This window comes from Cricetulus griseus, chromosome 5 (assembly GCF_003668045.3).
Source record: "Cricetulus griseus strain 17A/GY chromosome 5, alternate assembly CriGri-PICRH-1.0, whole genome shotgun sequence".
NCBI classification, from domain to species: domain Eukaryota; kingdom Metazoa; phylum Chordata; class Mammalia; order Rodentia; family Cricetidae; genus Cricetulus; species Cricetulus griseus.
The window spans coordinates 170,994,008-171,017,240 of NC_048598.1; the positions used below are offsets into that span (position 1 = coordinate 170,994,008).

At 41.8% G+C, this 23,233-nt stretch overlaps 2 protein-coding genes across 11 annotated transcripts in view; both read left to right on the forward strand.

Annotated features, from left to right (window-relative positions):
- The window catches only part of Atxn7l1 (ataxin 7 like 1), a 227,757-nt gene extending 222,672 nt beyond the window's left edge, over positions 1-5,085 (forward strand). For 5 of the 10 annotated variants that reach the window (XM_027417019.2, XM_027417016.2, XM_027417018.2 and 2 more), the window contains 2 exons: positions 648-722; positions 1,762-5,085. In XM_027417019.2, coding sequence (XP_027272820.1) covers positions 648-722; positions 1,762-1,803 — 117 coding nt within the window. In that variant the 3' untranslated portion in view covers positions 1,804-5,085. The remainder of the gene's footprint in view (positions 1-647; positions 723-1,761) is intronic. The other 5 variants (XM_027417017.2, XM_027417022.2, XR_004770068.1 and 2 more) reach the window with 4 other exon arrangements.
- A 5,427-nt stretch (positions 5,086-10,512) lies between these two features.
- Positions 10,513-23,026, forward strand: Efcab10 (EF-hand calcium binding domain 10). Its single transcript, XM_035444949.1, has 4 exons — positions 10,513-10,561; positions 14,938-15,102; positions 15,205-15,290; positions 23,006-23,026. The coding sequence occupies exons 1-4, from the start codon at positions 10,513-10,515 to the stop codon at positions 23,024-23,026; spliced, it is 321 nt and encodes a 106-aa protein (XP_035300840.1).
- The last annotated feature ends 207 nt before the right edge of the window (positions 23,027-23,233 follow it).

The following is a 23,233-nucleotide window of genomic DNA, read 5'->3' on the forward strand; positions in this document are numbered from 1 at the left end:
GAGTGAAAGACATGTGCCTATATGCAGAAGGGGAACGAAGATAGTGGTAGGGCTGTTTGGGGGCTGGGGCAAGAGCTGCTTCTGCAAATGAGTTGGATCCATGAGACTGAATCCTGGCATCAGCTTTCTTCAGACCCCACCCCACCAGGGGCCAAGGACAGTCCCACAGAGAAGCCATATGTGTCCCCAGGCCTGCAGTACCCAGGGGCAGAGTACCCCACCCCCTCCTTCCTAGGGCAGTCCAGCATCATAACTGGTTTTCTGAAGAACAAGAGGTTGAATGCTGGATCTCTTAGCCAGAAAGACCTGCAACAACCAGAGGAGCCAGGGCTAGAAACAAGGTGGCCTGCACCTGTCCGAGGTGCATGGGCTTGTGAGCTCCTGAGCTAGAGAGACAAGCTTTGCCTGTGGTGTGCACATTTGAAGAGCTCCCATAATGTTTTTTCTCTCTGGGAGAAGTATATCTTCAAATCCCCATGAACTGTTGTCCTTTTCCTGCCGTGTAAGTTGGGAGCACCCACCCTGAGTAGTCAAGGGAGTGGGACGTGTAGTACTGTCCTAGTCCTCTGCCCTGACAACATGCAGCGTCAGAGGGTTTTTCTGTAGCCACCTCCGTGTCTGAAGGGGGGGTTCATGGTGTCTTTCAGGTTGGAAAAAATAGCAGCCTAGCTTTGTCACAATCCAGTCCTTCAAGCATATCCAGCCCAGGACACAGCCGACAGGTATGTTCCCACATAGAGCCAACATCAGTCCACTAACAATGCACTGGGGTCGGAGCCTGGTTCAAGTCTCCCCTCTAGCAGAGCAGATAATCTGGCTTCCAACCATGGACCTTCTAGTTCTTAGCTGTGGATACTTGACCAATTTATTTCTCCTCCTCCATTTCTTTCTCTATAAAATGGGGATCATGATGGTCCCTAGGGTCCTATAACCTATGTGAGGATTAGTTTATTCATGTAAAGTATCTGAAAAATAGCAAGAACACTCTCTGGCACATAGCAAAGTCAAGTGTTCTCTATAATGACTGTTATGTCTGTAATGTCTGCACATTACTTCTTTAGGTATCCAGTTTTTTTGTTTGTTAGCTGGCACACTGATACTACCTCCTAAGAGCATCATGAAAGTGAAATAAGTTAGCAGAGGGGTGTTGCTAGTGTCAGCCACTGCCTTCTCCAAGACCACCAATGAGCTGTTGTTCCCACTAGGTGTGTGCTTTCACAGTGGGAACATTCAGGAAGACTTTCAGTGGTCTTGATTCCCTTGTAGGAGTAGGAGTAATCAATGTGTAAGCCCAGAGATCAGTGACTTTCTCCAAAGGAGTTTGTGCACATGCCTGGGAAAAGCAGGGAGACAATTGTAGAAAATACAAACAGCAGGTAGCAACTCTGTAGGAACTAAGTTGTACTCAGCTAAATGAAGATGGCCTCACCGAGATTAGTCATGTGCACCCCAAATCTCCAAACCTCTTGGTAACTAACTGTGTCATTTATGTTATGTAGGGGGAAAATTGAACTGATAGAAATGAAGATACAAAGAAAACATGCAGGCATCCCAGCTCTCTATCCCATGAAGCCCTTGTCCCCATTCTTCCCTCTAGCCTTGGACTTCTTCATAGATAGCCTTTTAATTACAAAGCATGGCTGCTCTTAGCAGTCCAAGTAGTGTTTCCCTTTCTTCCTGTGACAGATGAGGGAACAGAGGTTCACTCCTGGATCCTCATGAATCACCTTTAATGAGACGAGTTTTTCTTTTCTTTCCTAGAAGAACACAAGCAGAATGGGCAGGATAAGGACTCTTCCCTAACAAGATGGTGAAGCCACTTCAAACCAGTCCCGGTTGGCATCCTCCCCAGGAAACTAAGTCAGGGCAAGGGAAGGCACTGGCCTGTGTGGGGAGTGTTTCCTGGACGCTGCTTGTGGCTTTGGCCTTTCTTCTTTTTTTCACGTGGATTTTTAATTTAAAAAAAGGTGGGGGGGAGGCAAAAGAACCTGAATTTGAGATTTACAGAAAACAGTGTTTCCTCTCTGTTTGTCATTTGTCATGTCTTATATATTCTTCCACATTTGGAGCTACTCCCCTTTCTCCTGACGCTGCTAGTGCTCCTGAGAACAGAGGCTGCAGACTGTTGGTTCCAGTCCCTCCCGGGTTCTGGTTCCAGGTTGGCACCCACAGAAGCTCTTGAACGCTAGTGCTCGAAGAGCTCATTCTCTCCTTTCCCACCCTGCCCTTCCATCCCATCTGTCAGTCACTGTGCTCCAGTGGCCATCAGAAGCTGCTGGCTCCCACCAGCAGCACTGGACCACATGCTGGGAGTTGCATCATGTGGTAGAGGTGGATCTTCAGCTGGTTTCTGTAGTTCTCCTTGTCCAGAGCCAAATGCCAGCCACTAAAGTGAGGACAGTGGCCCTTTAATAATGTGGTTTACTCAGTGGTGAGGCCCAGCTGTGCAGAAAAGATAAATTGGTCAGGTACAAGGACCTGAGAGGAAGGGAAGATGGTGGGAGCCGATGACTGCGATGGTCACAGCTTGTTTGGAATATACTCTGAAGAGTACTTCCCTGGTCACACTGCACAGTTTCCTAAAGCTGGGTCAGCCAGAGACAGAAAACCCATAGGACCCAGGAAAGCCACTTCATGAGGTAACACAGTGGTCACAGCTCCTGAGAGTTCTGTAGATATCAGGAAGTTTCTGGGGCCAAGAGGGATCCTCCAGAGAAAAGTGCATGGAGTTTTTTGTGCCAAACACCTTGAGGGAATAAGAAGCACCAATGATTGCACAGACACATATTAGATAAGCTTGCACTCCATCATCAGACAGACAGCCCGGAGCACTGGTAAAGACAAGCATAGAGAAGAGGTGTGGGCAGGGAGACACTGGAGCGCCAAGGCTAGTAAGCTGTTCACATTGGAGTTTGAAAGAAACAGCAGTACCATATGGGAAATCAGAAAGAATTCACAACGACCTGTGCCATCATAAGATCAGGAGCGAATGCTAGTTTTGCAGCTGGGCACACCCCCTCTCCCTTCCCAAAGATCTCCTTCCCATCCCTTTCCTCCCAACCCAAAGATGAGACTACTGATAAGTTTCACCACAGAATTGGAGTCTGCAAAGATGGGAGGCAAAAGGAGTTATTTCTGTCGATGGAATTGCACTGACAGTGTTTCTTACAGGATTCTTAAACTTTGAAATATAAAAATGAAGATTTTTTTAAGTCAGGAGTTGATGTTAGACACCAGGACATTGGTTAGGTTATTTCATTTTTCTTTCTCCAGTGTTAAAAGTGCACTTATATGCTGATTTATTTATGTCTGGGGGTAGGGAGGATGGCAAATTTAAGGGGTAATTGTTACTTTGGGGGGATTATTTTTTTTAAGGTTAAGACAGATTTTAAAACTTATAAATGTTTAAGAAATTATAAACAAGGTTAGAGCCTTTGACAAAAGTTTAGAAGATATTCTTAAAGTAAATTTTTATAATGTTAATTTTGTAATAATTTATGTTTTACTATATTACAGAGCTAACTGACCAGAATAGTTTCAGAAACAATATGAAACTTAGGAAAGTTTAAGCAATGTTTATATTTTTAAAATGTTCTTTGAATTATGTTTTTATTGTACATTTCTTCAGACTCAAAAGGTGTGTACATATCTTTGTTATTTTTGCACAGTTTTTGTCTTGTTCGGTTTTAGATGTCTGTTGATATATATATATATATATATATATATATATATAATTTATTTTGAGTTGCAAAACTTGCAGGATCAAAAACAAAACAAGTCTCAGCAACAAAATAAGCCTCTGGCCCTAAACTCTTCTATTCAAAGAGGGAAAACAAAGGTTGAGAGGTGAGCCAGCTGCCTCTGAGAAATAGCAGCAGCTTCGTAGAGACAGAGGGAGCAAGCCGGCTTCAGGTCAGTGCGATCTGTGTCGTACATGCAAAGCTGGGATAAAGAAGCTCTCCCTCCACCCAGTGCTGCTCACTCTCTTGAGAGACTACTTTGACCAAAAGGTGAGGACAATTCCAGAAAACTGAGCAAAAAGGGAAAGACCACGGTATTTCTTCCTTCACACTCATCCCTGGGTTTATTTTCTGATGTATTAAATGCTTATAGCTAGGGAAAAAAACAATGGAATGCAAAGAAAAGATTTCCTTTGTGTTTGTTCTCATGGAATTCAACCCCTAAAGCATCAGGAGAGTAGCATCTCTGGTCTTTCTGTTCCCCACACCCCACTCAGCCTTTTGTCTCGGACCCTTGGCTGCTCACACCCTGTCTGCCTGAGGAGCTCCTGACTCGTCTCAGCCTCAGCAGCGCTGGATGTTAGGCATAACGCAATGCATAGACCTGTCAGCCATATAAAATTTAAAAATCACGAACTCGAGTTGGATAACTTGTATGCCTTCTTTTGTATCCATGTACCAACTGTAAATAACGCTGATAACCTTTGTAGAAAATAGTTTATACAGCGTATTCTATTATTGCTGATTCTCAGTGAACTCTTGTTTAAAAAAAAAAAAAGGAAATTTTCTATTTACACCTTATATTTTGTTATTCTGTCAGCCCATGGCACTTTAACAAGACTCTCTGGGTTTTATGTAGCCGGTCAGTCATGGGGTAAATTAAATAACTATTGTTGCACAGACAAGAATTTGCACCTATTCATTTGTCCTTTCCTACTAACCAATTTTAGAAGCTTTTCCAGAAGAATTTTGAAGAGCGCATGTCCAATGATACTCAACAAAGGCCACACTCATAGAGTGGGTTTCTTTTCTATGATCCATATTTTTTAACACTAAGTATTTTCCTCCTTTGTCCCGCATCTTTATGAATTAGCACTATCAGATAGAATCCATTCCATGCCTGTGATGATGTAAGCAAATAAATGTCTGAAGTAGGTGTAAATAGTAAACTCTATGGCTTACAATTTCTAAATGAAAGAAAGAAAATATATCTGTTGATACTGCCGTGGTTCAGCACCAGGTCTGGAAGTATTTATTCTCCACTGAACGATTGTATTTTTTTTTTGCCTTTTTTTTGTAACATGGCTTTGTAAATAAAATAATTTATATGTTTGTAAAAAACAAAGTCTTCTGGCTTTTATAAACTTTATGATATTATGTTTTGTTTCCCTTGGGAATGGAGGTATTCTCACTAAAACACTCATGGCAAGAGATGATGGGATAGAAGATGTCGAATTTACTGAACAAATATTTACAGAACCACCTCTGTGCCTGTCCCTGAGCTACGCTCTTTTTTCTCCAACAAGAGATAGACAGAAGCCCAGCTATTTTCTAGAAGCAGCTCAGTTGGAGAGGAAGCAAATAAGATATGATCCAGTGTGTAATTACATGTAATTACAGATTGTAGCAAGTGTATGGTGGGAGGGACTGAGCTATGTGGGAGAGAAAATGACTCCAGAAGCTAGTGTAACATGAAGGAGTCCTTCATGTTGGGAGTTCTGTATGAAGAAAAATTAGAAGGCAGAAGTTACCTGAGGCAGGAAAAGCTTCATAAGTCCACTTGACCCAAACGAGTCTCTGATTGGAGGATCAGAGGCAGAGAGAGAAGAAAGAGCAAGGTCACACAGAAGCTCGCACAACTGTACTTTAAAGGGCTCTGGGTAGGGATGTGGTGCCTAGGGTAGATACAGGAGGATCTTATACTTTGAAAACCCATATTTCTCAAAATTTGAAAATCTAAAGGAAATGGACAATTTTCTGGACAGATTTCACTTTCCAAAATTAAATCAAGAACAGATAAGCAACTTAAATAGACCTATAACCTATAATGAAATTGAAGCAGTCATTAGAAGTCTCCCAACCAAAAAAAGCCCAGGGCCAGATAGCTTCATTGCAGAATTCTACCAGAAATTCAAAGTACAACTAATACCAATTCTTCTCAAAGTATTCCACACAATAGAAGCAGAAGGGTCATTACCAAACTCTTTTTATGAGGCTTCAATAACCTTGATACCCAAGCCACACAAAGACACAACTAAGAAAGAGAACTACAGACCATTGATTCTTTGCATTGTTTTCTTTGATTCTATTTTATTGATTTCAGCCCTCCATTAGACTATTTCTTGCCATCTACTCTTTCTGGGTGAGTTTTTTCCTTTTGTTCTAGTGCTGTCAGTTCTATTAATTTACTAGTGTGCATTTTTTCCAGCTTCTTTATGTGAGCATTTCGTGTTATGAACTTTCCTCTCAGCACTGCTTTCATTATGTGCCATAAGTTTGGGTATGTTGTGAGATCATTTTCACTAAATTTTAGGAAGTCTTTTATTTCTTCCTTGACCCAGTTGTGGTTCGGTTGATCATTTTCAATTTTCATGTGTTTGTGGGCTTTCTAAAGTTAATGTTGTTGTTGAATTCTAACTTTAACCTATGCTGATCTGACAAGGTACAGGGGTTTATTCAATTTTTTTGTATCTGTTGAGGTTTGCTTTGTTACTGAGTATGTGATCTGTTTTTGAGAAGGTTCCATGAGGTGCTGAAAAGAAAGTATATTCTTTTGTGTTTGGGTGGAATGTTATATAGATGTCTGTTAAGTCCATTTGAGTCTATTACTTCCCTTATTTCTATGTTAAGCTTCTGTCTGGCAGATCTGTCCAGTGGTGAGAGTGGGGTGTTGAAGTCTCCCACTATTAGTGTGTAGGGCTTGATTTGTGTTTTAAGCTTTAGTAATATTTCTTTTACAAATTCAGGAGCCATTGTGTTTGGGACATAGATGTTCAGAGTGGAAATTTCCTCTTGATGGATTTTTCCTGTGATGAATATGAAATGCTCTTCTTTACCTTTTTTGAGTGATTTTAGTTTGAAGTCCATTTTGCTAGATATTAGGATAACTATACCAGCTTGTTTCTTAGGTTCATTTGATTGGAATAATTTTTGCAACCCTTTACACTGAGGTAATGTCTGTCTGTGAGGTTGAGCTATGTTTTTTGTCTGCAGCAGAAGGATGGATTCTGTTTTTATATCCACTCTGTTAGCCTGTGTCTTTGTATAGGTGAATTGAGACCATTTATATTAATGGATATTAATGACTAGTGATTGCTAGTTCCAGTTATTTTTTGTTGTTTTTGTTGGTGATGGCATTGTGCTTTCAATTTCCTTCTTTGGGATTTGCTTCTCTAAGCTTATTTATTTCCTGTGTTCTGCTGGACATAGGTGATTTCCTTGGGTTGACATTTTCCTTTTAGTACTTCCTACAGGGCTGAGTTTGTGGATATGTATTGTCTAAATTTAGCTTTATCATGGAATATCTTGTTTTCTCCACTATGGTTATTGAAAGGTTTGCTGGGTAAAGTAGTCTGGCCTTTCATCCGTGGTCTACATAACCTCTGACCAGGACCTTCTGGCTTTTATTGTTTCTGCTGAGAAGTCAGGTGTAATTCTGATAGGTGTGTCTTTATATGTTACATGGCCTTTCTCCTTTTCAGCTTTTAATATTCGTTCTTTTTTCTTGTTTTGATTATTATGTGTTGAGGGAAGAGGGAAGTTTTGTTTTGTTTTGTGCTTTTTTTTTTTATTTTTTTATTTTGTCCAGTCTACTATGTGGTATTCCGTAAGCCTTTTGTATTTTCATAGGCATGTCTTTCTTTAGGTTGGGGAAGTTTTCTTCTATGACTGTTGAATATATTTTCTGTGCCTTTGAGTTGGACTTCTCTTTCTTCTGTCCCTATTATTCTTAGGTTTGGTCTTTTCATGGTGTCCAGATTTCCTGCATGTTTTGTGTTAAGGATTTGTTGGATTTAAATTTTTCTTTGACTGATGAATCTATTTCCTCCAAGTTATCTTCAATGCCAGAAATTCTCCCTTCCATCTCTTGTATTCTGTTGTTTGTGCTTGCATTTGTGGTTCCTGGTCATTTACACAGATTTTCCATTTCCAGAATTCCCATGGTTTGTGTTTTCTTTATTGTCTCTATTTCAGATTTTGTGTCTTGAATCATTTCCTTCATTTGTTTGATTGTTTTTTCTTGGTTTTCTTTAAGGGATTTGTCCTTATCTTCCAATTTATTATCTTTTTCCCCATTTCTTTAAGAGAATTTTATTTCCTCTTTAAGGAACTCAATCACCCTCATAAAATTATTATTTGTTTTTACTTCATCTGTGTTGGGTCTTGTTGTTGTAGCACCACTAGTTTCTAGTGGTGCCTTATTGCTCTTTTATTTTTTAATGTATTCTTACCTTTGTTGCCTATGCATCTCTTCCTCTAATTGTTATAGGTGGAGCTTGTGCTTCAGGGGTTCTCTCTTTCTCCAGTTGACATAGTTGGGGGCTGTGGCTCCCTTGACCTCTCCTTCAGGCACAAGTAGAGCAGAGCTTCTGGTGAACTCTCCTCCTGGTGGAAGTGGGCCCAGTGCTCAGGTGGTCACTCCTTGGGGTGCAGGTGGGATGACGGCTCCTGTGGATGCTCCTCCCTTTGGAGGTGTCCATGGGGCTGAATCGATGTAGTAGCCGGTTATCTCCCACTGAGAAATGGCAGTGGATGCTGGCTGGGACACAGGGGCTCTTTCCCAGAGGAATTTTCATAATAGTTTCTGGAAGCTACTGCTGGAAAGTGCTGCTGTTGCTTCACCCGGTGATCACTTCTCATTCCTGGGGCTAAGGCTGGGGCCTCCCTCTATTACTGCTCCCAATTCTGAGGCATGTGGCTCCCTTGATGCTGCTCAAGTTCTGTAGCTTGAACCTACCTCTGATGCTGCTCCTGGCTCTGAGGCTGGGACCTCCCTCTGATGCTGCTCCCAGTTCTTCCATGTGTCACATCTTAAAGTGCCAGCAAACACTGGATAAGCTCAGATTTGAGATTGTTGTATGCAATGAATTTCAGTGTTTTATTGTATATGCAAATTTCCTTCTAGTATAGAAATATAAAGACTTAATTAAATAAAACAAAGACTTTTAATATTTTCCTACTGTCATTCCTCAGCACATCAGACTTATTATTAGAGTGTATTCAAAGGATTAATTTATTCATTCATTTATTTATTTTACTGGTCTTCCTCCATCCTCACAATGCTGGAATTACAGGTATACACCTTTATATCCTGCTGTAAATTATGACTTTATGTTTTTTTGTTGGTGCTAGGATTAAATCTAGAGTTGCCCTCACACTAGACTAGTGCTGGAGTTTTTGGATACCCTTGCTGGTTAGTGCTGGGGATCTAGCCTAGAGTCTAGCTAGGCAAACGCTATACCATTGAACCTAGTCCCAAACATTTGACTTATTGCCTTGAATTTCATAGAATAAAATAAAATCACTATGTGAATTTTTGACTTGAGGAAAAAAGAATTGCCAACAATTACTGGAATGGCCCTAAAGATACTTCAGTGATTTTGTATTATGAATTTCTGTGAAGTAGGATTCTCAGCTTTAACAATTATAAAATCAAAATACCAGTCAACTCTGAAAACCTTTGCAGATGCTCTACATCTTTCAGCAGCCAGTATTCAGCTGACATTTAGTTCCTCAAGTAAAAGTAAGCAAGTGCACACATGTGCATCCACACAAAATTGCTTTCATTGCCAATGAACAGAAAAAAAGTTTTGGTTTGGTTTGGGTTAGTTTGCTTTGGTTTCAGAGGCAGGGTCATTTACCCCAGGTTGGCCTTGACCTTCCTATATAGTCAAAGATAGCAGTGAACTCCCAATTCCCCTGCCTCCACCTACAAGTGCTGGGTATATAGGCTTGCACCAGCACACCTGACTTCAAAGAACTGTTTTAAAATTAATTTCTTCTGACTAACAGTAAATGTTGGATTTATATATCTATACACCAAGGTCCCACTTGAAAAGTGTTAAACGTGGAAAAAGTTTAAGCAGCCAACACTCTGAAGCTCAGGATCCATCAGCTGAGACCTTCTTCCTGTAGCCAGAGCATCCCTGCAGGCCATGCATCCTCCTCCTCCTCCTCCTCCTCCTCCTCCTCCTCCTCCTCCTCCTCCTCTTCCTCCTCCTCCTCCCCCTTCTTCCCTTTTTTGTTATCTGTGAATCCCATGTTCCTATCACTTACAGCCATCATCCTCAGATTAACAGGTAAATAATAGAGTTAGGTGCAGGAGGCAAGGACAGGTACCAACCAAGGCCAACCTTGGTCAATGAAAGGGTTGACCTGTGCGGTCCTGCCTGTCACACCTATGCTTCTACAGAGAAGGACTTTGTCCTAGGATGAGAGAGTGTGCGTGAGGTACGGGGGAGGGAGGGAGAGAGAGGGGGGGGAGGGAGGGAGGGGAGGGGGAAGGAGGGGGAGGGACGGAGGGAGGGGGGATAGAGGGGGGAGGGAGGGAGAGAGAGAAAGAGAGGAGGAAGAGGAGGAGGAGGAAGTGGGGGAGGAGGAGGAGGTGGGAGTGATAGCTTTGAAGTGTGTCACGTGACTAAATTCGAAGTGTGGGCGGGCTTGAGGCGCCAGGACGCTGCCTGGTCTCTTAGCAACGGCTCGGCAGGGAAACATGAACGCTGAGGGTAACCGGGAGCTTCAAGCCAAGGAATATTTAGAAAAACATCGGATAATGGAGCTGCTGAACCAACTCACTAGCTTCCTCCTCTTTGTCCGACCAAGTAAGGGTCTTGCCTCCATTGGCTTTCTGTCTACCTCTGCCCAGGCGAAGGGTCCCCAATCTGCCTCTTTGCTCCCCATAGCCTATTCTTCCCACTCACTCCATTCTCTGCCTCCAGACAGTGGAGCCCTGCTCTTGTCATTGACTCTGTAACACCCCTTTCCCAGTCAAACATGGTAAATGGCCTCTTGCCGCTAGCTTGGTGCTGCAGGGAGGCTAGGAGAGGCCTCAGCAGGTGGCAGAGTCTGGGTCCAGGTCTACCTCGCAGTTATGAGCAATTTGGAAAAGACGGAAGGTCTGTCTCTTCCACTGGAAAAGGGAGATAATAGTACCGACCTCATGAAAATTGGTGTGGGGGGCGGGGTTTATTAAATGAATTACAGCTAAGCCAGCCTCAGCCAGGCAAACAACAGATCTTTTCAATTCTAAGGGGTCCCTAATTATTAAGAAAGCCAAATAATTGATGAGTGAGCTGCTGGGATCCTCCTGGGGAGCCAGTTTTTTCCCTGTTATTTTAATGCATTAGATCCTTTCAAAATTTGAGTTATTTCATAATTTTTATATATATATATATATATATATATATATATATATATATCACCACATGTATAGTACCCCCACATATCTCTGTGTGTGTATCCACATATGGGTATTCCACATGTATGGTTCCTCTCAGCAGGTAACTGTCATCTCTAACAACTGTGACCCTAGCTCTTGGTCTTCCTGCTCTAATATGGTCCATTACTAACTCACGTGTTGCCAGTGGTCTCAGACTACACTGATTGTAGTCTGAGTACTTGTTTAAAGTACTGATGAAGCACACAGAACAGAAAGGAGATAGGATTTTATTCAGAGGCAAAGAGAATACAGGCCAGATAGACTACAGAGAACATTGGCAAGAGTCACTCAAGAGCCACTGGTTGCTTCCTAAGTGTTCTTTTCCAGTTTCAAAAGGAATAAGAGTTGTTTGCTGAGGGTAAACTAGAGTGTTAGTGGCCTTTATTTAAAATTATATGTATTCATTAATTTATTCAGTGTATGCAAGTGTATGAATGTCAGAGGACAGCTTTAGGAGTCTGTTCTCTACTTCCACTGTGGAGTCCTGGGATCAGACTCAGGCCATCCTTGTCAGTGGCAGGTGCTGAGCCAGCTACCTGAGCTGTTTATTTGGAATGAAAGGATGGCTATATAAGCCTTTATTTACTGTATGTGCCCTATTTGGTGCATCTAATTTCAATAATACACACTTGCAATTATGAGTGTGTGTAAGATGGTAAATAGGGGTTTTCTGCAAATTCACTTTGAGGACACATTTGCCTAGCTACTCATTCACCCAAGTCTAGATGGGTAAGTCCTAATTTTAGGATGCATTTGGCCACAAAAGAAGAGTTACCAAGGCTTACAATGGAACTTATAGTTCAGAGTGACCCAATTGCTTTTGTTTAGAGAGAGGTGTGTACACAGTTCAATGAAGGTGGGAGATCCTGGGTTGCAAAGTGCATTGTTTGTAAAAGTGTGTGCATGTGTATGTGTGTATGCAGATAATGATAGAAATATCTATAGTAGAGATAAAAAACAAGGCATGATAGTACATGCCTGTGATCCCAGCATGCAAGTAGCTTAGGCAAGAGGATTTTGAGTTTGAGGTCAGCCTGGGATACACAGTGAGCTATAAGTCAGCCTGGGATGCATAACAATACCTTATCTCAAAACACACTCACACACACACACTCACACACACACACACACACACACACACACACACACACACACACACACACATACACACACACACACCCCAAGAAGGCAGTAAGGAAGTCAGAGAAAAGCCAGTGTCACAGGGTCACACATTAATAACATAAAAACCTGTCACATACATAATGATCAGTTTAAAAACTTGAAGGGGTGTTGTAGAAATAGTTTAGTGCTTATGAGCAAGTGTTGCTCTTATAGAGGACCTGAGTTTTGTTCCCAGCACCCACACCAGGAGGCACACAACTGCTTATAATTCCAGCTCTAGAGATTTGATGTCTGTACACACACCCACCCACCACCCACACACACACACACACACACACACACACACACATACACACACACACTCCAGGGTGCTGGGAATGTAGCTTAGTTAGTGGAGTGCTTGCAAGCATGTATGAGGCCCTGGGTTTGGGCTCCAGTACCATGTAAACTATGCATGATATCACCTTATTCCCAACTCCACATGGAGGCAGGAAGACTAGGAGTTCAAAGCCAAAATAAGAAAATAAATAAATACTTGTGGTACTCCTTGAAACAGGTGTCTTAGTTAGGGTTACTGTTGCTTTGATGAAACACCAAAATAATTTGAGGAAGAAACTGTTCATCATTGAGGGAAGTGTTGACAGGAACTCAAGTAGAGCAGAAACCTGCAGGCAGGAGGTGATGCAGAGGACCTGGAGGACTGCAGCTCACTGGCTTGCTTCCCATGGCTTGCCCAGCTGGCTTTCTTATAGAACCCAGGTTCACCAGCCTGATCTTACAGAGGCATTTTCTCAATTGAGGATTCCTCCACTCAGATGACTCTAGGTAGGTTTTGTGTCACGTCGACAAAACCTAGCCAGCACACATCTTTGGTTGGTTTGTTTTTAGAAACAAGATTTTTTTCACTCTTTTTGTTTTCTTTCTTTCTTATTTTATAAATTTTATTTAAATTAGAAACAATCTTATTTTATTTGTCAATTCCAGTTCCCTCTCCCTCCCATCCTCCCATACCCCTCATCAACCCCCCCATCCCATCTCCATCCACTCCCCAGGGAGGGTGAAGCCTTCCACAAGGGATCGTCAAAATCTGTTATGTCATTTGGGGCAGGGCCTAGGTCCTCCCCATGTATCTAGGCCAAGAGAGTATCCCTCCATGGGAAATGGGCTACTGAAGGCCTGAAACCCATTCATGCACTAGGGATACATCCTGGTTCCACTGCCAGAGGCCCCATAGACTGCCTAGTCCTCCAGGAGGCCTGGTTTGGTCCTGTGTTGGTTCCCCAGCTGTCAGACTGGGGTCCATGAGCTCCCACTTGCTCAGGTCAACTGCTTCCGTGGGATTTACCAGCGTGGTCTTGACCCCTTTGTTCTTCACTTCTCCCTCTCTGAAACTGGATTCCAGGAGGTTGGCTCAGTTCTTAGCTGTGGATCTCTGCTTCTGCATTTAAGGTAGTCATCATTGTCATTTTAGGGGAAGGGCATTTAAGGTAGCCTCTCCACTATTGCTTAGATTTCTAGTTGGAGTCATCCTTTTGGATGTCTGTACAATTCCCTAGTGCCAGATTTCTCTTTAAACCTATAGTGGCTCTCTCTATTGATGTTTCTCTTTTCTTGCTCTCCTCTATTCCTCTCCCCACTCAATCTTCCTGATCCCTCATGTTCTCTTCCCCCTTCCTCTTCTCCCCTTCTCTTTCTGCTACCTCCCTCCCCCTGCCCCATGCTCCCCATTTGTTCAAGGGTTCTTGTAGAGACAAGGTTTTATATCCCAGGCTGCCTTTCTAGGTGGCTGAGACTGCCCTTGAACTCCTGATCATTCAGCCTCTACTGCCCCAGTGCTGGCATACATCATCATACACGTTAAATGCTATTCAGAATACCATTTATAGACAACTAGAAGCTTGAATGCTACCAACCTAATTAAAGATATTAAACACAATTTTTTGGAAGTGTGAAATGTATTTGTGGCCACAATACTGTTGTAATATAAAAAAACACAGAGTCCTTCTGGTGTTTAATTCCAGTTGTCAACTTGGAGTTCTAGAATCATCCAGGAGATGGGCCTCTAGCATGTCTGTGGGACTGTCTTGATTAGGTTAATTGGGATAGAAAACCCTGTCCACCAAGTGACACCATTCCCAGAATCAGGATCTGGGACACAAAAAGGGAGAGAGAGCTGAGCAGAAGCCTTCACCTCTGTTTCCTGCCAGTGGATACACAGTGACCATCTTCTGCCATTTTATGTCCTACTTCTGCAGTGACTGTCACATAACTGCTTCTATCTTACACATGCCACCTCCCCAGAAGACCACGTTTCTCTAAGGCTCTGTTCTGTTCCCCTTGTCTTAGCTGGCCAGCTTCTTCTCTGCATCATACTATCCCCTCTGTCTTTCTGGCTTTCATCCCTATCTGCAAATCAGATCATCCAGAAAGCTTTAAACAAATCCCAGGTTCAGTCTCTGGACTGTGACACTCAGCCCTTTGAGGTAGAGCACTGCTGAGTTCAGCTACACAAGTGCTATCTGCTGTAGGGTAAGTTTCGTGGAAGCAAGGTCTGCTTCCTCTCTGAGTGCCTGGACTGTTCTACTTGAAACACCATTTAATTTCATATAAGAATGAGTTTCAATTGTTTATTTGCAGAAAAACCAAGAGAGTATTTAATCTCTCTTCTGGAACGACTGAGAATTGCCAAGGTAACAGGCGTAACATTTCCTTTCTTCATGGACAACTCTAATATTGTGTCAATGTTTGAGATGATGGACTCCTCTGGCAGAGGCTGCATATCATTTGTGCAGTATAAGGAAGGTCAGTGTGACCTATACCAAGTAAGGCCATTCCATAACTCTTTCTAGCTGAAAATAATTCCATTGTGTACATTTTCTTTTCTCCCCATTCTTGCTTTTGCAGCCCTAAAAAACTTGGGTCTGTGTACTGCAGATGAAGTTTTAAATGATGATGGAAATTTAATAACTTTGGATAAATTCAGAGATGAAGTGTAAGTTTTTTTCAGTATTTTAATAATATTTTATGACTTTGAAGTATTAAAGTACAATTGACTTTAGAGTACTACTACCCTTTCTTGTTTAGTATGGGTATATGTGTATGAGTGTACATGTACTTGTGTGTGTGATATGTGTGCATGCATGGCCATGGGACACATATGGATGTTAGAGCACCCTTGGGGTTCCCTTCTTACCTCCCACCTTGTCTCTCTGTTGTTTGCTGCTGCACTATGTACCCCAGGCTAGCTAGCCATAACCTTACAGGGTTCTCAGTCTCCACCTCTCATCTTGCTGTAGAAGAGGAGCTCACCCTACTTTGTCCAGCCTTACATGGGCTCTGAGAGCTCAAACTCAGGTCTTTGTACTTGCACAGCAAGCATTTTGCCTACTAAGCCATCTCCCCACTCACCACCCACTACTTTTGAGTGAAAACTTCATCCCCTTTAGTTTTCAGTAATTATGAAGTGAAAGCATGGAAAACTCACCCTGGGAAAGGAGAGGGATAATGATAGTTAGAGAGGAAGTTCTAGAGGCAGACTCATTCTTTTTTTCATTAGTAGACCTCATCACTGCAGTGCATGCCTTTAATCCCAGCAGTCAGGAGGTAGAATCAGGAAGATCTCTGTGAGTTCAGGGACAACTGATCTATACAGTGAGTTCCAGGACAGGCAGGGCTATATAGAGAGACCCCGTCTAACTAAAAAAAAAAAAATGAAATCTCACCATTTCTCAAATACAAGGTGAGGAGGCCCTTTCTGCTAGAATTACTAAGATTCCACACAATAGTTGGAAAGTCTGTGTATATATAACGTAGAGTAGGGTCAGTGACAAGGCTGACTGGGTGGAAGTGTGTCCTGGCAACCAGAGTTTGATCCTTGGGACTCATATAAAGGTGGAAAGGGAGACCTGATGACACAAAATTGTCCTCTGACGTCCACATGCATGATGACACCCCCCATATACATCATACATATACACACAATTATAAGTGTAGATTATATGATTTCAAATAGATAGAGCAGGCATCTTGATGCATGCTTGGAATTCCAGTATGTTGGGAGGAGTGGCAGGAGAATCATAGGATCAATGCCAGCCTGAGGTACAAAGCAAGTCAATCTCAACCGCACTCTCTGGAAAAAAAGAATAGCTAATTAAGCTTATTCGAGGATTATTAATCAAGGGATCATTGCTTGGGCTGGGGATGTTGGTGGAGCTCTTGCCTTGAGTGAGCGAGGCTCTGAATTTGATCTCTAATACCACACACAATAAAACCTATTATTTTACATAGTCCCAGACCAAAGAAATGTTAGAAGGAAAAAGAAAGTTTAAGATTTTTGTCTCAGGTCAGGGAGATGGCTCAGCTGGCAAAAGGTTTGTTTCATAACTATGAGAACCTGATATCAAATTCCCAGCTCCCACAAAAAGCTGAGTGAAATTGCACATGTCTGTAACCCCAGCACTGGGAAAAGCAGGTGGGCCCCTAAAGGTTATTGGCCAGACAGTCTAGCTGAATCAATGAGCTTCAGGTTCACTGAGACCTTGTCTGAAAAAATAACGTAGGTTGCAATTGATGAAGACACTCAACTTTAACTCTGGTCTCCACTTGCACAGACTCGAATACACATGTACACACACACACACACACACACACACACACACACACACACACACACACACAGAATTTTATTTCATCATTTACATAAATATTACTACAGGCAAATGACTAGAGCAGTATCTGGTCTCTAAAATGTTTCAACCAGAGAAATAAGATTGCCATTGTCACAAGAAATGGAAGCAGGAGGGGCTGCGGAGCTACCAAGTGACAAGCCAGCAAAAAGAGTTCGGTCTCTAGAACCCATATAAAACCTGACATGATGGTTTTGCAGAGGAATCCTTGGGCTTGCCCAAAGTCCCAGTGAGAGACCCTTCCTCCAAAACAAAGTGGACATCTTGAGGAACAATACCTAAGGTTGACCTCTGACCTCTTCAGGCACACACACACACACACACACACACACACACACACACACACACACACACACACACACACACACACACACACACACACACACACACACACACACACACACACACACACACCCACACACACACACACACACAGCACAGCACAGAGATACACACATACCTGCACATGAATGCACATACAAATACAGCTAAGAAATACTTTAAATGGAAGGACATGAGAATTGAGTATTAGGAAGAATCATAGCTTAACCACCATCTCATAAAACTTTTGTGTTGTTGGTTTGTGAGCAGTTTGTTTTGTTTAGTGTTTTGTCTGGTGAGACAAAATCTTATTATGTTGCATAGGTGAACCTTGAACCAGCAGTGATCCTCCTGCCTCAGCCTTCAGATTGCTGGGATTACAGGTGTCTTCCACCACCCTGAGCACATGGTGCATTTCTTATATAAAATAGTAAAATCCCAAACAAGAACCTCAAGTATTAACACACATCTGTAATTTAGTATTTCTACAATGTACTTGCTGTGTTCAGCCTTCTACAACAGCTCCTCTTGATTGGCTAAGTGGAGGTCAGCAAAGACTGATATTTGTTCTTTCACTGTCTTCAGATGTCTGGTTCCTATTTGTAATTCCTAATTCCTGCTTCTCATAACTGAGTTTTCTGTTTTTTGTTTTCTTAGGAACAGGAGGACAGAGGAAATATGGTTATTGTTTTAGTGACATCGTAACTCAAGGTAATAAATGATTCTACCAAGTTTTCATTTGTTCAGTTTCATTAATTGTCGGGGCCCAAGTGTTATATTTCAGAAATATGCTCAACCCAGCCACAAATTCTAAGAGCTCAGAACTTCTATTTTCTTTTAGATGTTGGCTGATTAACTCCAGATAGTGTGGCCTCAGTGGGGAATGGCTCATATTTTGTATAATAAAAGACCTGAGCCTGGGTGAGTCTACACCCACCCTGAAGGCTAGTAAAATGTGCTGGTGTGGAGTGTCTGAGGGTTTGAGTACATGCTGCTTAGGAGTGTCTCTAGGATTAAAGGAAATATTTACTATTTAGCCCTATATACATGATAATAGATGTCTTCTGCCATTGCCCCATTTTTGGATGGTTATTTAAGATGACGTTTGAATAAACTGTCGTCTCCAGTATTGACTGGGAGCCCTCCTGTCTTAGGGTAGTTGTGTAGTTAGGCCTTCCCTCATTTACATCCCCCCACTCAGGGTTAGACCAATAGACTGCAGCATGGGACTGATACAGGTCGGACCTGGCAATTAATCCAGAACTTTATTAGACAGCTTCAATCCAATTCTTTTCTCATAAATGCACTGTTTTCAGTGTTAGGCCATTTTGTCCTTAAATTGAGCAGAACCTCAACATCTTGCTGAGCCAGTTTGTAAATTCCAATGTCATTTAAGGCTGTGGCCAGAAGGTGCTCAGAAACTGACTGCCGGACATCATTCAGGAATGATGAAGAATGGATGTTCAAATTCAGAATGATACAGGCTTCTTTTACATTGTTTAGGAAAACAAGAAAGGAGGGGAGGAGAGATTCCTATACGTAATGTAAAGTTTAAATCAACAAATACTTTTTTGCATTGTTTTAAGACTAGATCTTGCTGTGTAGTTCAGGTTAGTCTCATATTAGTAGTCCATGGTGGCTTCAACATCATGACCAGCCTGCCTCAGCCACCCAAATGCTTGTTTGTAGTGTTTACCATGGTACTAGGTAGGCTTATCTGACCCAGAACTCTGTGCAGATGGAGATAGCCTTGAAGGTGTGGCAACCCATTGTATTCCCCATTGCTCAGATGGCAGGGGTGTACCTCCCCTGCCAATTTCTTTTTCTCTCTGCAGGGTCCTTTATTTGTAATCTTGGGTTTCCTGCTCGTGACTACTCTCCTTTAAGTATCCAGTTTATCTAGATATAGGCCAAAGGTTGTCATAAACCTGATATTATGACAGTCAGAGAAAATTTTTTTGCACCAGTATTCCCAGAGGCACCTATGGATGTGTGCACAGGAACTGCCTGAGAATGAACCAAGAAATAAACTGTGGAGCAGGCATGCCTAATCTTCTCATTTACACAAATGCCTCTCTCCCCCCTATACCAGTTGGAATTGGATTTCTGTCACCTGCAACTGAAAAAAGTTCTGAATGGTTGACTATTTCAAGCGTGGCATGAATCAACAACAAATGATTATCAACAGACAATCAGAAGTAGACACAAGATGAGCTGCTGTTGCTCACAGATTATACAGCATGAGAATATACTGCAGTGTTCTTTCCCTCCTTGCCTTCCAGTCCCTATCCACACCTCCCCTCTCCTCATTCCTCTCCATTTACCTTCAAAAAAGGGCAGGCCTCCCAGGGATTTCACCCAAATGTGTCATATAAAGTTGCAGTAAGACTAGGTACTTTAAGGCAATCTCGTAGGAGGAAAAGCGTCCCAGAACCAGGCAAATTAGTCAGAGACAATTCCTGTTTCTACTATTAGGTGTCCCACAGGAAGACCAAGCTACACAGCCATAACATATTTGAAGAAGGCCTAGGTTAAACCCATGTCATTTAGTCTCTTTAAACCCCTATAAGCCCTAGTTAGTTGATTCCTTGAGTTTTCTTATGGTGTCCTTGACCCCTCTGGATCCTATAATCCTTCCCCCCTCTCTTCCTCAGGACTCCCAGAGCTCTGCCTAATGTTTGGCTCTGGGTCTCTGCATCTGTCTCTCTCAATTGCTGAATAAAGTCTCTTTGATGATGATATTATGCTAGGTCTATGAGTATAGCAGAATATTATTAAGAATCATTTCATTGACTTTTTTTTTCTTTTGCCAGCTGTGTTTGGTTCTATCCTAGGTCTCTGGGCTATCCAGCTTCTGGTTCCTGGGTCTCCAGGCACTGTCAGGAGTTGGACTGCCTCCTGTGGCATGGGTCTCAAGCTGCATCAGTCATTGGTTGGCCACTCCCACAATTTCTGTGCCACCTTTACCTCAACACATGTTATAGGCAGGACAAATTGTAGGTCAAAGGTTTTGTGCCTGGGTTGGTGTCCCAATCCCTCCACTGCAAGTCTTGTCTGGTTACAGGAGATGGCTGGTTCTGCTTCTGTATCCCCCATTACTAGGAGTCTTAGATAAGGTCACCATGGTAGATTCCTAGGAATTTCCATTGCACTAGGTTTCTACCTTATCCCTAAGATGCTCCCCAATTCCAGTTGTCTCTCCTGGTACTCTCTTTCTCTCCATCCTCCCTGCAACTAATCCATCCAGTTCCCATCTCCATCTGCCCTCAATCTACCCATGAAATCTATTCTATTTCCATGAATAAGGGAGATCCATGTGTTCCCCTTGAGCCCTCCTTGTTACTTGGCTTCTCTGGATCTGTGGATTGTAGCCTTTAAAGCTAATACCTACTTATAAGTCAGTGCATACCATGTTTGTTTTTTTTGGGGGGGGCGGTGGATGGGTTACCTCACTCAGGAAGATTTTTTTCTAGTTCCATCCTTTTGCCTGAAAATTTCATGATGTTATTTTTTTAACAGCTGAGTAATACTCCATTGAGTAAATGTACCACATTAAAAAAATCCATTCTTTGTTTGAGAGACATCTAGGTTGTTTATAAGTTCTGGCTATTACAAATAATCTACTATGAACATAGTTGAACAAGTGTCCTTGTGGTGTGGTAGAGCAACCTATGGATATATGCCCGGAAGTAGCTGGTATACTCTTGAGGTAGATAGATCCCCAATTTTTCTAGGAACCACCATATTGATTTCTAAATTGACTGTGCAGGTTTGCACCCCCACTAGCAATGAAGGCGTATTCCCCTTGCTCCACATCTTCCCAAGTATGAGCTGTTAATTGTGTTATTGATCTTAGTCATTCTGGCAGGTGCAAAATGGAATCTCTTTTTGAACACTTCTTTAAGTGCTTCTTGGTCATTTGAGATTCCTCTGTTAAAAATTCTCTGATAAGAGCTGTACCTCACTTTTTAAAATTGGATTATTTGATTTGCTGATGTCTAGTTTCTTGAGTTCTTTATATTTTGAAATTAGCTCCCTGTTAGATGAGGAGTTGGTGAAAATCTTTTCCCATTCTGTGTACCACCATTTTGTCCTATTGATGGTATTCTGTGCCTTACAGAAACTTTCTCATTTCATGGGGTCCCATTTACTTATTGATGATCTTAGGGCTTGAACTATTGGTGTTCTCTTCAGGAAGTTGTCTCCTGTGCCAATGCATTCAAAGCTACTTCCCACCTTCTCTTCTATTGGGCTCAGAGTGTCTGGTTTTATGTTGAGGTTTATATGGATCTATTTGCATTCTTCTACATGCTGACCTCCAGTTAGACCAGAACCATTTGTTGAAGATGCTTTCTCTTTTTCCCCATTGTATACTTCTGGCATCTTTTTCAAAAATGAGGAATTCATAGGTGTGGGGATTTATGTCAGGGTCTTTGATTCAATTATATTAATCCAGTTATCTATTTTTATGCCAGTACCATTCAGATTTTTATTAATATAGCTCTGTAGTACAGTTTGAAATCAGGGAAGGTGATATCTCTGGAAGTTCTTTTACTGTATAGGAGAATTTTAGCTATCCTGGGTGTTTTGTTTTTCCATATGAAGTTGAGTATTGTTCTTTCAAGATCTATAAAGAATTGTGCTTCAAATTTATTTTAAATTTTTTCTTTTTTTTCTTTCCTTTTTTTTTGGTTTTTCAAGACAGGGTTTCTCTGCAGCTTTGGAGGCTGTCCTGGAACTAGCTCTTGTAGGCCAGGCTGGTCTCGAACTCACAGAGATCTGCCTGCCTCTGCCTCCCCAGTGCTGGGATTAAAGGTGTGCGCCACCACCACCTGCTAAAATTTTTATTCATTTTACATACCAACCACAGTTACCCCTCCCTTCCCTAATCCAGTTCCCCACCCTCCCATCCACTTCTCAGGAGGGTAAGGCCCTCCCATTGGGAGTCAACTAAACCTGGCATATTAAGTTGAGGCAGGACCAAGAACCTCCACCTAGCATCATGGCTGAGCAAGGTATCATATCATAGGGAACCTATACCAAAAAGCCAGGTCATACACCAGGGATAAATCCTGGTCCCACTGCCAGGGTTCCCACAAATAGACCAAGCCTTGTCTTTGAATTTTGGTGGGGATTACATTGAATTTGTAGATTGTTTTTTAGCAAGATGGCCATTTTTACTATGTTAATTCTACCGACCCAGTAGTATGGGAGATTTTTCTATCTTCTTATATCTTCTTCAAAGACTTGAAGTTCTTTTCATACATATTATTTAGTTGTTTGGTTACAATTACCCTAAGATATTTCATATTATTTGTGGCTATTGTGAAGCTTTTTGTTTCTCTGAATTCTTTCCTGGCATGTTTATCAATTGTATATAGGAGTTTATTGAGTATCCAGCCAATTTGTTGAAGGCGTTAATAAGGAGTTCCTTGGTAGAATTTTTGAGGTTTCTTATGTATACTCTCATATCATCTGTGAACAGATACACTTTGATTTCTTATCTTGTAATTTGTATCCCCTTGATCTCCTTCAATTGTCTTATTGCTCTAGCTAGAACTTCAAGTACAATATTGAATAGATATAGAGAGACTGGACAGTCTTGTCTTATTCCTTATTTTAACTGAATTGCTTTGAGTTTCTCTCCATTTAATTTGATGTTGACTGTCAGCTTGCTGTATATTGTTTTTATTGTTTAGGTATGTTCCTTGTATCCATGATCACTCCAAGTCCTTCATCATAAAGGGATGTTGGATTTTGTCAAAGGCTTTTTTAGAATCTAGTGAGATGATCATGCATCTTTTTCAGTTTGTTTACATGGTGGATTTTGTTGACAGATTTTCATATGGTGAACCATCCTTGCAACTCTGGGATCAAGCCTATTTGGTCAAGGTGTGTGATTTTTTTTTATGTGTTCTTAGATATTG